The sequence below is a fragment of the Tauraco erythrolophus genome, chromosome Z, assembly GCF_009769465.1.
Source record: "Tauraco erythrolophus isolate bTauEry1 chromosome Z, bTauEry1.pri, whole genome shotgun sequence".
Classification (NCBI taxonomy): Eukaryota; Metazoa; Chordata; class Aves; order Musophagiformes; family Musophagidae; genus Tauraco; species Tauraco erythrolophus.
Genome location: NC_141496.1, coordinates 82,120,523 through 82,135,975, shown reverse-complemented (window position 1 = coordinate 82,135,975; position 15,453 = coordinate 82,120,523). Strand labels below are relative to the sequence as shown.

The 15,453-nt window shown below is 40.1% G+C and overlaps 1 protein-coding gene across 1 annotated transcript in view; it reads left to right on the top strand.

Moving 5' to 3' along the window:
- APBA1 (amyloid beta precursor protein binding family A member 1) overlaps positions 1 to 6,720 on the top strand; it is a 38,822-nt gene extending 32,102 nt beyond the window's left edge. Inside the window, exons 9-12 of the mRNA XM_086629147.1 lie at positions 487 to 699; positions 4,346 to 4,465; positions 5,135 to 5,275; positions 6,649 to 6,720. Coding sequence (XP_086485273.1) covers positions 487 to 699; positions 4,346 to 4,465; positions 5,135 to 5,275; positions 6,649 to 6,720 — 546 coding nt within the window. The remainder of the gene's footprint in view (positions 1 to 486; positions 700 to 4,345; positions 4,466 to 5,134; positions 5,276 to 6,648) is intronic.
- The last annotated feature ends 8,733 nt before the right edge of the window (positions 6,721 to 15,453 follow it).

The following is a 15,453-nucleotide window of genomic DNA, read 5'->3' as shown; positions in this document are numbered from 1 at the left end:
ACAATTATCTGTGAAAGTGGCTGCTTCCATATTTTAGAGGATTGTATTTGCTGAAAGGATTCGCAGCGTGGTTAATAAAGATGAACCAGTGCACCACTGCAACACATAGGTAGTGGTTTTCCAATCCACAGTCTAAAACTCTAACAATCTCTTCCTGTTTAGCTTTGTCCACCAAAGCCCGTGGCACCAGGGTTTCTTCTACTCCAGTTTCCTCTGCTTATCTGCAGAAATAAGTTGTGAGGGGTCTTTCTTACAGTAAAATCTGTATTAGGTAGTGTTGGAAGTTTGAATGTTGAATTTCATGTTTGAATACAAATTAAATGTGTACTCTATTTTCTTTTGCCTTTGAACTAGAAACACAGGTTGCAAATAAGGAGGGGAGTGTGTTCCTTGGTTAAATGAATGTTTGGGGGTGGAGTGGGGGTGTTAGTCAGTTCCATAGGTGTGAAGAAGCTTTTTTTTGAAACACTTTTTCTTGTCGTACAGGTTTACATTGAAAAGCAAAAGGGAGAAATCCTAGGTGTAGTGATCGTGGAGTCTGGCTGGGGGTCCATTTTGCCTACAGTTATCATAGCCAACATGATGCACGGAGGACCAGCAGAGAAGTCTGGGAAGCTGAACATAGGGGATCAGATCATGTCAATCAATGGGACCAGTCTGGTTGGTTTACCACTCTCAACATGTCAGAGCATTATAAAGGTACAGAGAATGTTTCTGGAAGTTGCACGTTTTAAAATGGTTACATAATAGGAGAGCAGAAAGTATAGAAATCTTAAATAAATTCTTACCAAACGTTTGTATAGCACTTTGCATTTCATGATCTTGAAACTACAGCAGGAATTTTGCTGCACCAATTTTCTGGCTCGCAGAAAGTGAGTTGTACCATTTACTTGTATAAATAAGGACTCTGCAGAGCTTCACTCCAGAAAAGAACATGTTGTGCAGCAGGAAGATACTACCAGATACACATCTGAAGATACTTAAAATTTTATGTGACAAATGGAGGCACAGATACCTAATATTGTCTCAGGCCGTATCAGCTGCTTAAGTGACTCCTAGTATCTGGCTGAAGAAGAGCTGATGCTTTTTTGTTGTTGTAGTTTATAATTATTTTTAGAACTTTTAAAACTTTGGATTAAAGACATAGTTATCCTCTGTAGAAACTTTTCCTGAGTTATTTGAAAGTATCGTGCTTCTCTTCACTTGATACTAAATGGGATACTTTAATTAGAAGAGATTTCTTTTAGTTGTCAGAAAAGTATGTGACTGCAAAAAACATGCAGGACAACTGGAACTGAACAGCATCTGGGGTAGCTGTAGCATACAAGGGAACAGGTATCTAAACATCCAAGTTTCAAAAGCTGGAAAGATGCATCTCTAGGAGATGTCTGAGATGAAGCTATATGGACTTTGTTATTTATCGAAATAGCCCCACAGAGCTCCTGCAGATCATAATGTGTAGACATGTAATGCTGATGGTATACTGTACAGAAATCCTCCTCTGATTTCTAGGAATATGCCTGTTAAACTTAATTATTTAGGCAACTTTCTGCTAACAAGTTGTATTATTTAATATGGGTTTTTTTTTTGCATTTTGTACCTCTTTTTAAATTGCAAAGTATATTTTGCATTTATGAAGTAAATGTGCAAAGTAAAAAAAAATTGCAAAGTGAATTTTTATTTTTTGTCCATGGATTAGTTTCTTAATACTTGAACTAAGATATTTGCTGTAAAGACTTCTCATTCTGATTTCCAAAAATGTTAATGTCGAGTTCTGATGAGTGATAGACGCCTAAGTCACTGAACCAGCCATTTTAGATTCAGTGAGTAGAAATGGTAGCCTGAAAGTGTAGCATACTAGAAAGATGGCAAAAACAGTCTTTCATTTGTGAAGTAAGGAAAAAAAATCGTATTTAAATATCTTTGTGCCAGTTTCAATGGAACGAAACTCTCTGCAAATTTAGACTTTTCATGTTAGCCGTACTTGTTTCCTATCCTGTATCAGTTTTATTTCTAAAACTGTGATGAGTTAGGCTTCTCTGATTCAGAGCCTTTTCAAGTGGAGTTTCGTTCTGCTCATCTGTACTTTCTCAAAACAGAAACAATCAGCTTTGCTGTTTGCAGCTTCTGCAGGCCTTTCTCTTCCTCACTGGTACTTAATGCTGTTGCCATGGGAACTGCTAGCCATTCTAGTGAGAAGGTAGTCTGTATGTTCACAGGTCTTCGTAATTATGGATGTGATCTCTGCTACTAATTGATCATAAACCAGCTGCAAACTGGCAGAGCTCAGAAGAAGCTTTCTATATGTGGTGGTTATTCCCTAATTGAATTATGCTACTTGTATCTTTTTCAGAAGCTTCTGGTGCTGGTTACTGTCAGAAGCAGACTCAGGGACTAGATAAGCAACTAAGTTGGTCAAATTATGCAATAGTTTTGTTTCTGATCAGCATATATTACCAGTCTGCATAATACTGGAAATTAGCCATTTTTGAAATACATGCGCTTTCTGTAAAATTAGAAAATTATTTGTTTAGGACCACATTACTTTTTTTCAAGGAATATATATAAATAACTTGCACTTTCATCAGGGAAGTAAGAGCGCAATGATATCAGCTCTGTTGAGGGCATGTAACCTGAGTGAACTCAGATGACTGAAGTTAGACACCTAAATTCCTCAGAGAAATGGGCTTCTCGAGTACTCTGCGTGACCCCTACCCTCCTGGATACAGAAGGCTGAGGCAAAATCCCCTCAGACTTTTGAGTAAACATCATACCCACAGCTTAGTACAGGTTGGTTAGTCCCTGTCTTCTGCTATGTGTGTTGTTGTGAAGACCTGCATATAGAAGATGAATGGCCCTTGAGCATGTGTGGTGTGCTGCTAACTCCTCATCCGAGAGGAGGAGTCCATACTCATGGAATAGATGCAGTTCAGACCTTCTTTCTGCTGAGAGTGGAGTAGAGGCAGTTCCACAGCCATGTACTTTGTCATTTTCTGTTCACATGCCCATTCTCTTGGAGCCACTTTTAATAATGAGCCAAGCTGAGCTCAGCACTGTGTGGAAGTGAGGGCAGCTGTTTCCATGTGATGATTGCATCCAATTTAGGGCACTGACAAGAAAACAGACTTTGAGGTGGTTAACCTTGGCAGGATGCCAGTCGAGTTATTCAAGTCACTGCTGAATCTGGAGTTTAGATCAACAAAATCAGCAGCAGTAAACCGGGTATAGAGACGTCAGTGTATTACCTTAACTATAGTAGGAATTATTTTTCAGAATTAACCTTTGAAGTCAGAGTCAGACACCTGTTAGTTGCAGTAGGACCCAGATTTCAATTGTACATTTAAAAGGAATTGAAAAGTAGGTACTGGAATTGGTAGGTCTTGTATTAAGTAAGGTGGAAGTTGCAGTATTCTTTTATAAAGCACTTCTTTCTTGATGGGGATTGTATTTATGTATTTATTTATGTCTAATCCTTTGTGTGAAAGAAGCATTTCAGAAAAATATCTTAACAATCTCCAAGGGCTCTGAATTACTTGAAATTGTACAAGAGGTCAGGTTGCCATTATCCGCGTTTTACATTTGTATTTTCATGGAGCCATACAGTCACAGAGTCTCTGAGGGTGGCAGTCACTGCTGAAGCTGCTCTAGACCAACACTTTGGTTCAAAGTGGAGCAGGTTGCCTAGGGCTGTGCCTGCTAAGGTTTAAATAACTCCAAGGTTGGATACTTTACAAACTCTCTGGGTAATCTGTTCCAGTGTTTTACCACCCTGAGATTTTCATCCTTCAGTTTTCTTCTGGTAGCAAGGAGTTCATGACGAATGTGAAATAACTTGTTTAGAAAGGAGGAGGAACGGTATTAGGAGCACTCCTTACAAGTGCATGATATGAGCAGAATCTGCCATTTGCTTGACAGAATTGAATATACCCTACTAGCAAGCCATTTATTTGTGACTAGCTTAGCTACTTGTTTAAAATTTTACTTCCCATCCACAGTCATTGGCTTTTTTGGTGAGCTACATAGAGCTGTTTAATATTCTTTTTATACACAATCTGTATTATCAAGTTAAGAAATTGCCAAAAGGAAGCTTGTTTTAAGAAAACAACTGTGTCAGCTTCTTGGCAAGAAAAATTTGATATTTTGTCACTTATTTCACTGAATATTCTCATGCTTGTGTCTGGTGTTCGGTGATCAGATAGATTCTGTTACAATGCATACAAAGAGCTGTTTATTCAGGGCTGTTCTCATGTCAGTATTCTAATGCTGTTTTTCCCCACAGATGGTGCTTATGTTAAATGTTTCGCTGTGTCTTTGCCAACATTTTCATGGTGATTTCTTTTTGCAGGGTTTGAAAAACCAGGCCCGGGTTAAACTGAACATAGTTAGGTGTCCTCCAGTAACCACGGTCTTGATCAGGAGACCAGACCTCAGATACCAGTTGGGCTTCAGTGTGCAGAATGGGATTGTAAGTACCTTCCACACTCCTTGGTTAAGCTTTAATGTACATGAAGCTCCTTACCCATTTGTGGGTAAGTTTCAGTGTGGGAAGAGCGAAGCTGCCGTTTTCTCCCATACAGCAAGCAGGACTTTACACGTGTTAAGTCTAAGATATAAAAGCTGAGTTAATCAGAGTTATTTTTCATCCTTGGCTCTACTTACTTCACAACTTTAAAGTTAGCCAGAGGAACAGAAAAGCTGGTTTAGGTTAGAGAAAGAAAAATGTGTAGCAGAGGCTGCTTTCAGTCTGCATCATTTGTATCTCTAACCAAGCCATTGTGTGATCTCAAAAGAAAAAGACGGTCCTTGATCCTCTTTTGTTGTAAGGCATCTGCATCCTGAACATTCTTAAACTGTGGCCCTTCATACACTCTTAAATTTCCGGACCACAGCACATGTGATGTACAACATCAACAGCCTTTTCCAACGGTTTGTTATGCTCTAGGAAGAGAATATCCAGTACTTCATTTGTCACTAACAAATTTTACTTTGAGTCTGTGGTCGATTACGTTTTAGAATTTGTTGCAAGCTGTATTGTTGTGTTTAAATGCTGATTTACAGTTTACAGGCAAAAATGGGTAATCTAAAGCTTCTGTTCCTTATCCAGACCCTGATAAATTTGTCCTTTCCCTTCCAGATCTGTAGCCTTATGAGAGGAGGTATAGCAGAACGAGGAGGTGTGCGTGTTGGCCATCGGATCATTGAAATCAATGGACAGAGTGTTGTAGCAACACCCCATGAGAAAATTGTTCACATTCTCTCCAATGCTGTTGGTGAGGTAAGAGCAGGCAATGTGTCTGGGTGATATAACCTAGTTCGTCACTGTTACCAGCAACAACCAGTGGAAACCAGCAACAAGTGGTGTCCCTAGGGACCTTACTGGGACCCATACTTTTTAATGTCTTCATCAATGACACAGACAGTGGGACTGAGTGCACCTTCAGCAAGTTTGCAGATGACACCAAGCTCAGTGGTACAGTTGATAAGTTTGAGGAAAGAGATGCCATTAGAGGTACCTTGACAGTCTTGAAAATAGGGCCCACATTACCCTCATGAAGTTCAACAAGGCCAAGTGCAAGGTCCTACCCCTGTGTCTGAGCAATCTCCAACATTGATGCAGACTGTGGGATAAATGGACTGAGAGCGGGAAAAGGACTTGGGGATACTGGTGGATGAAAAATTGAACATGAGCTGGTGATCTGCACTTGCAGCCCAGAAAGCCAACCGTATCCTGGGCTGCATCAAACAAAGTGTGGCCAGCAGGTTGAGGGAGGTGATTCTGCTCTCATGACACCCAACCTGGAGTGCTATGTTCAGCTCTGGGGTCCCCAGTACAAGAAAGACATGGACTTGTTGAAGTGGGAGGTCCAATGGGAGGGCCACAGAAACATGGTCAGAGGGCTGGAACACCTCTCCTACGAAGAATGGCTGAGAGAGCTGGGATTGCTCAGCCTGGAAGAGAGAAGGCTCTGGGGAGACCTTGCTGTGGCCTTTCAATATTTCAAGGGGGCTTAATAGAAAGACGGAGAGAGACTTTTTAGTAGGACCTGTAGTGACGGGACAAGGGGCAATGGTTTTAAACTGAAAGAGGGCAGATTTAGATTGGACATAAGGAAGAAATTTTTCACAATGAAGGTGGTGAGACACTGGAACAGATTGCCCAGAGAAGTTGTGGATGCCCCATCCTTGGAAGTGTTCAAAGTCAGGTTGGATGGGGCTTTGAGCAACCTGATCTAGTGAAAGATGTCCCTTCCTGCAGCAGGGGGGTTTGGACTAGATGATCTTGAAAGATCCCTTCTAACTCAAGCTGTTCCATGCTTCTGTGATTCTACCTCTATTAAGCTGTTGCTATTCAGATCTAAAAAGTGGAGATAAGAGCATGACAGCACACCGTTTCCTGTATTATTGTTCTCCTATGTTTTAGAAGAACCCTAATCTGAAAATACTAAGTTTCCACAACTTTAGATGGTTCATTGATACTAAACATACTGTTTCATAAAATCACCACCTGCAATACTTTAATAAGGGTATGAAAACTCTCAGGTTTTACCTTTCCCTTCTGTTCTGTATGACCTTAGCTAGTTCCTCCACCAATGCTCTGTTGTGGTAGGCATGTTAGGAACACCGGTTAACTTGTCGTATTTTCTCTAGATTCATATGAAGACTATGCCAGCTGCCATGTACAGACTGTTGACTGCGCAAGAGCAACCAGTTTACATCTAAAGCTGACACCTCACCGTCACAACGTGCATGGAGAATGTTTTTCCTTGTTAGTGCTTGTCTCTCTAGTGCTGCATTTCTGTATCTGCAGAGACATTTCTTTCTCTCTCTCTTTCCTTCACAGACACCAACACACTGTCTCTCTCTCCTCCCTCCCTTTTTCCTCTTCTCCCCACCGTTTTCCTGTATTTTGGGAAGGGGCAAAATATATTTATGGTTGCATCTTTTTACAAGTGAAACTTCATGTGGTTCCACATGCAAAACAGGAAAATAACAGCAGCATTGTTCACAGCAGGATTCACAAAGCAGATTGACTCTGCCTCATGCTACATAATCAATTTTATTTCTGTGGCTGTAATTTGGCAAACTGAGAAAATTGTATGCTACTGAAGGAAAAATGTCTTTTCCAAACAGATGAAAAATACAGGGTGCAAAGTGTTCTCTTGGATATCCTGCATGTGACACTGCTTTTCTTGCCCTATTTTCCTACAGGCACTGAGCTCAGTATTAAGGGTTTGTGTCTGTAGGGGAAGTAGAACACCTGAAGGATAGTTTTGCCCTCAGGAAGAATTACCTGCCTATGAAGACTCAATAAATGCTGCTGTTGTAAAATGGACTGTCCAAATACACATCTTTTCATTCCCCTCTGTCATCAGTTCTTCACGACAGTAGGACGCCAAAAGGTACTCTGTGAGCTGCCGAAACATGTTGCACTTGCATTACTTACACTCAGTAATTTGGGAGGCGTTTTTTACAGCTGCTTCCCTTTCTCTGCCCCCGGTTTCTAACTCTTTGTTTTCTTCTACTTTGTTTTTAAATGCAACTTGTCTTTTGTAATCCCTTGCCTGTTTTAGAGGTTGAAGGAGGGGGGGAGGATCTTTAAATATCTACAAGAGATATAGTGAGGGGCATTCCTGAATAGCTACACTTTTTCTAGGCTCTTAATTCTGAATTTGGTACACGCAGCCATGTGTGCCGGTGTATATAGACATTTTTAAAATTGTGCTTGCTATTTATGAAGTTTGAATATAAGAGGTCTGCAGACTATACTAAGTAATTTTGTTCTCTGAGCCAGTTTTAACATATATTTTTGTCCAAAGACCTGTCTGATTTTATTGACTTTCTTTAGTTGATGATATAGATAACAGTGGAGGGAATGAGGTGGGAATAAATTTATTTATTTTATCATATAATTTAACTTGCAATTTTTTTTCAATATGTGTGGCACTTAAAGGAGATATGTATGTATTATATGCACTTGTATGAAGATGATAAACTGTAGGGATGTATGAAATCTAGGATTTGATTGGCCTCTAACTTGCATGCTAGAGACAAAAGGGGAAAAAGGGGTTGGGTTTGGTGGTTTTTTTTTTTCGGGGGTGGGGTGGGGGTGGGCACAGGGAAGAAGCAGTGGCTTTTCTTCCTACTGAGAGGAAAATTCTCCATTCTCTGCAGTTATTTTTTACCAGGACTGTATAACTGGTGTTTATGCAGAAATCGAACCATGCATTTAGTCCAGGCTAGTATGTTGATTTATTTTAAAGAAACAGTTTCTACTGTCTTTTACTGTGACAGAAAGTCTCAATGAGATGAAAACAAGAGCAGGCCACGCGCAGCCACACACCACTTTGGCTTTGCAGATGTGCTGTTGGTCATAGTCACTTGTTTCTCAATTATTATGGGGTGGACTGTGCAGTGTAAGCGTTATTTTCAGTCCAGCAATGATACCTAGACATCACTATGGAAATTCGTGGAAGTGGATGCCTGTGTGTGTACGTGCATACGCACATTTGGTGCAAACACTGCTGAGAGCCAGCGAGCACTCTTGCCAGGGGTCAGATTTTGGCTTTCAGATCATGGGTATCCATGGGCTGATCAGAGTTAGAGAATAAACTTTGTATTGCAGTGGGCAGTAAATATTTAAGGGAGATAATGAAGTGGTGCATAAACTATTGTAGTAAGTGAATATGTTTTCGTGTTGAGATTAATGTATAATGACTTGATTTTACTGCAGTTCTTGTTGTTACATAAGTTAATCCCAATCTCCAGAATAGCGAATTGCACAAGAGAATAATGTTAGTATTCCAGGTTAGTAATTACCTCTGCTACCTGACTGATGCAACTAGATAGTGAATGAATTGTGCGTGTATTGTTTAACTGTAGACATCTGGTTTATGATCATTTGAACTTTTTTCCAGAACTTTCCATATATATAGTAATATATGTAAATATGATATATAACCATGTACAATTTAGAAGATTATATAAAGTGCAGCCTTTCCATAAGTTGCCTGAGGAAGCTCAGTGAACTCTTGAAGACATAGTTATCATGCTTCTGGTTCCTGCTATGTTTACACCCTCAGCTTCACTTTTTACTGTCCAGCTCATGTGACAGGGTCTTTAACTCGCTTCAGTGGGAAGTGATGAAGACCTGAACATGCAACTGTATTTGGGGATAAAACAACTGTTTATTTGAAAATCTTGCAGCCAAGATTCTGTGATGTTACTAGCACCTGAGTGCTTGAACAGTTCATGGTAAATAGGTACTTAACGTTAAGCAAGTGAATGCTTGCAGGATCAGAGTCTAGCAAAAAAAATCTCAGCTTTTCCAGTTACAGCGTGTGCATAAGATTTCTCAACTGGGAGGTCCATAGTGTGTGCACACTTCTGATAATAGTCTCGTAAACAATCCCATTTTACTTTGTAAAGGGAAAGAGTTTCAAGAAAAAGGAGGTCAAAAGGGAAAGCTGGCAGTTCTCTAGACTGTCGCAGCAGTTTGTTAGATTACATATGTCAATTTTTAAAGCTGTTCAAAGGAACAGACTGCTGGTTTACATTCCTTCTTCAGTGACAGATCTGAATTCTTTTTCATCCTTGCTGCTTCATATAGTCTAATTAACTCTTCAGTGTTTACATTAAGGATGAAACATCCTTTTTTTTTTTTTTATTGGCAAGTTTCACACATTTCTTTTAACCCTCGTTTGAATTTGAGACTCTGTTGGGATTTCCAGGTTTGCTTGCTTTCCTTGTTTTCTAAATGAAATGTGTTTCTGAAGACAGCAATGTGGTTGAGATCTCTTGTACCTATTTAGCGCAGTACCTAGACTATGAAGTTGTACTATTGTTCTTTAAAGGGGATGAATAGAAATTATTGTAAAGCGTTTGGAAAAGTATAGTATTGTATTTGTAACAATATTGTTCTTTGTAAACATCTAATGATCTCTATATAAAAATATAAATATATATATAAATATCTGTGAGCCTGGAATGTTGATAACTGCACACCTACTGAATGTAATTCCTCTGTTTTTTGCCACAGGTCTCTGACCTCTGTAATGAAGCTGCAGTGGTTTGATTTGGGGAGGAGGGCAGAGGGGATAGGAGTGGGCCTTTTGTTTTGGGTGGGACAGGGTGGGGGGCTTCTGGCCAGCTGTTTTGTTGTGATGTACTTACTGTGCTACATTCCTTGATTTAACAGAGCGCTAATGTCTGTAAGATTTGCAACAATAAAATACAAAACAAAAATACCTCAGACGAGGCTGAGAGTTTGCTCATACTGGTCTAGGGCTTGGCTTGCCAACGCTGGGTGCATGAATGGTTGGAACGTGTCTGAACGTCTCTTTTGCCACTTAGTCTGGAGAAATACTATTTGTGTTTCTGCAGATGTGAACCAGTGCTATTAACTTTATTTTTAAAACAAACCGTTATTTTTAGGTAATAAATTACACTAGTGCTCCTAAATGAAGCTGATTCCTTATTTAAGGTTGCTTCCCAGTTTTAACCATGTGAAATATTGCCATGTCTGCATCTTCCAAAAATATGTTATTTCTAGGTGCCTTTTATGTGACAGAAATATGATTTCATTGTCTAAATAACTTTAAATAAGCTTTTTTTCATAAATGAGGCCTTGCTGAAAGTTCTTTCCACTTACTATCATTTCTGAAACCGCTGTTTTCTTCAAAGGTCATCAGCATGGTTTGTTCTTAAAGAGCTAATACCATTTGAGTAAATAAAAAGTAGAATTGTAATATGCCTGTCATTAAAATAAATCCTGGAACTGCCTGTGCTAATGTTAAAAAATATTGGTATAATGACCGATTCATTGTGAAAACATGATGGTATTTAAAAGTCAACCAGCAAAAGCTAACAAAGGAATGTTTCTTCGGGTGAGGCTTCATAGGATTTTCTGTGCTTCATAGGTTGTCATGAGTACTTTGAAACTACAGAAACAAAAACGTGCCACAGCTGGTTGATTTTTAAGAGAGTGGCGTGCAGGCAGCCCTTGCTTGAAACTGGTGGTGACACCACTTGTGTGTGTCCTTGCCTTTGTCTAGATATACACCTAGAGGTTCTCATGTGAACATCCTTTTCGTTTTGACAGTAGAAGTGATGATTGGAGTTGTTTTCTTCTAAGAAAATCTTGCAGTAGCTCAAATGACCAGAATGGGGTAAGCCTTGCGTGGATGGGATCTGCGCAACTTGCTGCAACCTGATCATAGGCCTGTTTGGTGCTGCGCAACTTGGGGTTCCCAGCATCTGAAGGGACATAAAATTAGCTATACTATCCTCCTTCTTTATAGCATTAGCTCTAATAAATAGCATTTTAAATGTGCCTTTCTTACTGGGATGATAACAAACCAGCATCTCCTGGTGCAAAACACATACACTTTGGAGTCGTAGCTTTGATCTGTCAGTAAGGCAAGAATGACATCCTACCATTAAATGAGAAGGTCACTGAGCCAAAAGAGCACTTCTTTCAGACAGTTTATATTTTAATTACAGTTTGCAAATTAGCAACCTTCTTTTATAAAGGATAGTTTTACAACTCTGAACACCAATTTTTACTGAAAGCCTGCTTTTGTATCTGAAGGTCGGCATTTTACAACTGGATCTTTTAATCTAAACCATAGTACTGATAGTCTGCAAGGTTCTTTGATGCTGCTTCTGACAGCTGCTTGCACAAGAACAGTGCATAATCATACCCCATAACTGCACAGGTTACCAAACTTCAGAGCCAGGAAGGTGTTTCTGGTTTGTAACTTCAAATAAGGTTGGCACATAAAATGCCCAGATTGTGAATGTGCGTCCTGGTAGATTTTCTTCCTGGCTTTTCAGCAATGTGACAACAACTGAACAGCAACTTCATTGGCTTCCACAATGAAGTGTGACTGTAGGTCATAAGTTGTATTTAATAGTCATAGCTCGTTAAAGAAACTGTTAGATATTGAGGTGCTTGGTGTAGAGGAATAAGGTGCATATGTATACATAGCAAACAGAATTATGGATAAAAGAACATTATCCGTGAATCTGCATGCTGACTTTTTTGAGGGAGGGCAGCAGCACTTCTGAAGAAACCAAAGAATTTTAACAGCATGTTAATTAAGAGAGATGCTCCTCAGAGCTAGTGCAAAGTAAGTGACTGCAGTGGATATGGGAAGGGAGTGCGGTTCATTCTTAAAGAGGTTGGTTGTTGCTGTAAATGTCAATCCTAACTGCTTCTCTTTCTGTAAAACCCTCTAGAAGGGACTTCTTTTTTTCCTTCTCCAGTACATTGGTTTTGGATACCCTCATGTCCTCTGCCACTGACCACCTGGTGTGACTGCTCTCCTGGAAGTCTCCCCTCACTTGAAACCTAGTATCTATTTTAAATGTTTATATTCCAGCTCAGCCAGGCAACATGCCTATAATTTATGCTAATTCTCATGCTTTCACAGCAGCAATTTTGTCCAGAATTTTTCCCACTGATTTTGCTGATGAGTAAACTAAAATGTCAGGAAAATATCTCTGAATCCTAAGCAGTTGCCTAACAGGCTTGTAGCTTGCCTCCACCACCCTGTCATTGCTGATGGTCTGCATGCGTGTATAGGAGCAGGGGGAACAGGGGAAAGACTCATGGAATGACTGTTGGAGAAGAAGACTGAAACCAGGTGCAATTTTTTTTCTACTTCAAGTCCATCTTTTATGCTCATCCTTGCTATAAGCATCCACTTACCACTTATCCACTGACACCTCTTCCTACTGTATTTACCCTGTCACAGTCTGCATGGGCTCTGCCTTTCCTCCCTTTTCCATTGCATACAGCATCTTCCCCATATCTTCCACATGGCTCCTGTGAATTTCCCCACTGAGTGAGATATGCACGCTGCTCCTCCAGAAAGGTGTCTTCAAGTAACACCATGGAAGTTCAGCAGATATGGGCAGTGGTGGGAAGAGAGACAGCGTAACAGATTGCACAGAGTTTTGTGCCCCTCTGTTTTAGAATGAGAAGGTCTGGGACTTAAGAGGGCAGCATCTCACCCACTGATAAATTCTCTTTGCTCTTAACTGTTGGCTTTTCCACTAGGTGAGAGATGGAGGAAGAGTGGTGAAGGTATCTGTGTTTAAGAGAGTACTGTTGTTAAAGGGAAACTTCTTCATTAGTTCTGAAGGCCGCCTGGATGGGAAATGAGACCGCATTTGCAAATGGGAAGAGGCATGAGAAGTTTATCTTTTGAATGTGTGATATTTCATAAAGCTGGTAATTTTTTTTTTTTTTGTTAGAAAAAAAGCAGCTGAGGGTGGGAGACTGGTTCTGATGAAAGAGATTTGTATAAACTTTTCCTTGAGGGACAAAAAAACACTTTAGGAAATGAAAATAACTCTCCTGTTGCTAAGGGCTGCATTGTCTCTGGAACTCTTAGCCGCTAGACACCTTGTAGCTCTTGAGATCTTTGCATGTTTTAAACTTGTTGAGATAGCATTAACCGTGGTTAAGTGTCCTTTACATTAAGCTCTTGCTGAGCTTCTAATGCTGACTAAGAAAAAGAAACTGGCAATGCTACGGTGTCTCTCAGTGCCTCAAGATAATTAAGTGGAAACTCGCCACATGGTTTGGGTAGATGGGTAACTCATTTTTTTTGAAACTTGCAATGTTAGTGTTCTAATAGTGTCTTAATCTTTTCCTCTGGTAGAACATTGTTTGCCTCATTGTTTCTCTTACTGTCTGTTAAAGCATGACAGACTGAAAAACAGGTCATGTTTTGTGCAGGTCACTAAGGAAACAGCTTACCTGGGTAATAACTTGATTGATAGGTTTTATAAATAATTGTGGCGCTCCTCCTTTAGTAATTGCCTGGTCAATTAGAAATTAAGAGCTATGGTGAGCAGATATTTTACTGAAGTCCAATTTTTTCTCTTCTGCTACCTGACGTATGTACTTGCCTTTTGAAGCACTGTCCATAGGCCAATAACTTTAGCTCAGGTTAGTCCCGTTCCACTGGGATAATGAGCAATTAACTTAATTGTGATCAAGTCGTCCGAGGCACAAGCATACATCCTGACTTGGATCCCAGGGACCTTTGCAGACTTTCCTCCTGGTAGGGTTGCAGGGAGTTTGTATCTAGGGTGTAACAGCAAGGTAAGAGCTGTGGAAGCACAGTTTGCACTGATGGCGTGCACATGATTTTCCAACCTAGTTTTGGAAGGGCAAGGACTAATTGGGAAAAGGAAGCTAATACAGAAGATCTGAAAGAACTCCCACTTAAGATGATGCATGTAACAAGAAGAGTTGGGAGTTTTAAATGTGATTGAACTGCAAAATATGTAACAGAGCTGAGGTAAATACTAGCATAACGAAGCACTGTGTTCTTGTGGAGTTTTCTTTAAGACAAAACCCCTGAATTTTTACTTGCTGTGCTCTTACTTCTGAGAGCAAAATGCACCAATATGCCAGTGCTCCAGCAGATTCAATATTCCTAATGAATTTCCTCTACGAGACAGGAAAAATAAAACACCAATTCCAGTGTAGAGATAGCATTGTTTTATTCGAGTTACCATCTTTAGCGAGTCAAGTCATACTGCATAGTTCCAACTTCTAAGCAAGCTTAATTAAAAGTCACTTTAAAGCTTTTTAGTTTTCAGTGGGAAAGCTGTTCAGCCATTTTTTAAGGAAGCTGTATCATTAAAATAGCAGCAGGAATATTTAGCCATCCTGCTGAGACATAGAAGGCTACAATTAGCCTTGCAAGTAAAATTTGTGTGCCTGATCCCAACCCCTGGAAATACTTAAGTGTATTCCACGTTAGCAGTATACGTATAGAACCAAGCATAACAGACTATCTGCAGTCAACAGCTTGAGCCAACTGGCATATACATTTGTTTTATTAGCCAGAGGATGTCAGTTCACGGGTGACTGTGGCCTAGTGGTTAAGATTGCCAAAATGTTAGGTAGTCACCTGCACGTCTGCAAAGGATCTGAGATGGCTGTGTACATGCTTTCAGCATCGATGTCAGCTGGCACATAACAAGCACCTCTAATAGGAAGTAAAATGCTATATGCCAGCAAAACCAAGTAAATCAATCAATCAGTGGAGCTACAGTAACACACACCAGATGAACATGGGCACTGACACTGGCCCTGTTCTCCAATGAGGCAGAAAGTGCACACGTGCATTAACTGTCCTTGCCTCACCCTGGTAAACCAAGGCATAGAGCCATTCTGCCATCTCCCTTTCAAGCTGAGTCAAAAAAGCAAATCCCTCCTAAGTGGTAAGGACTAGAGAGATGCAAGAAGAAAGTACTGTATCACAAACATACTAGTTGCACCTGAGCGGCCCAATAAAGGCCAGCTTGCAATCTGCTTAATAGGCTCTGCAGAACAAGCGTCCCTTTGGGAGCCTGAGCTTGAGAGTATTAAAAAAATAGATTATCAACACACTCTTCCACCCACTTGTCAGAGGGTGTCTTCCTTTGCAGCAC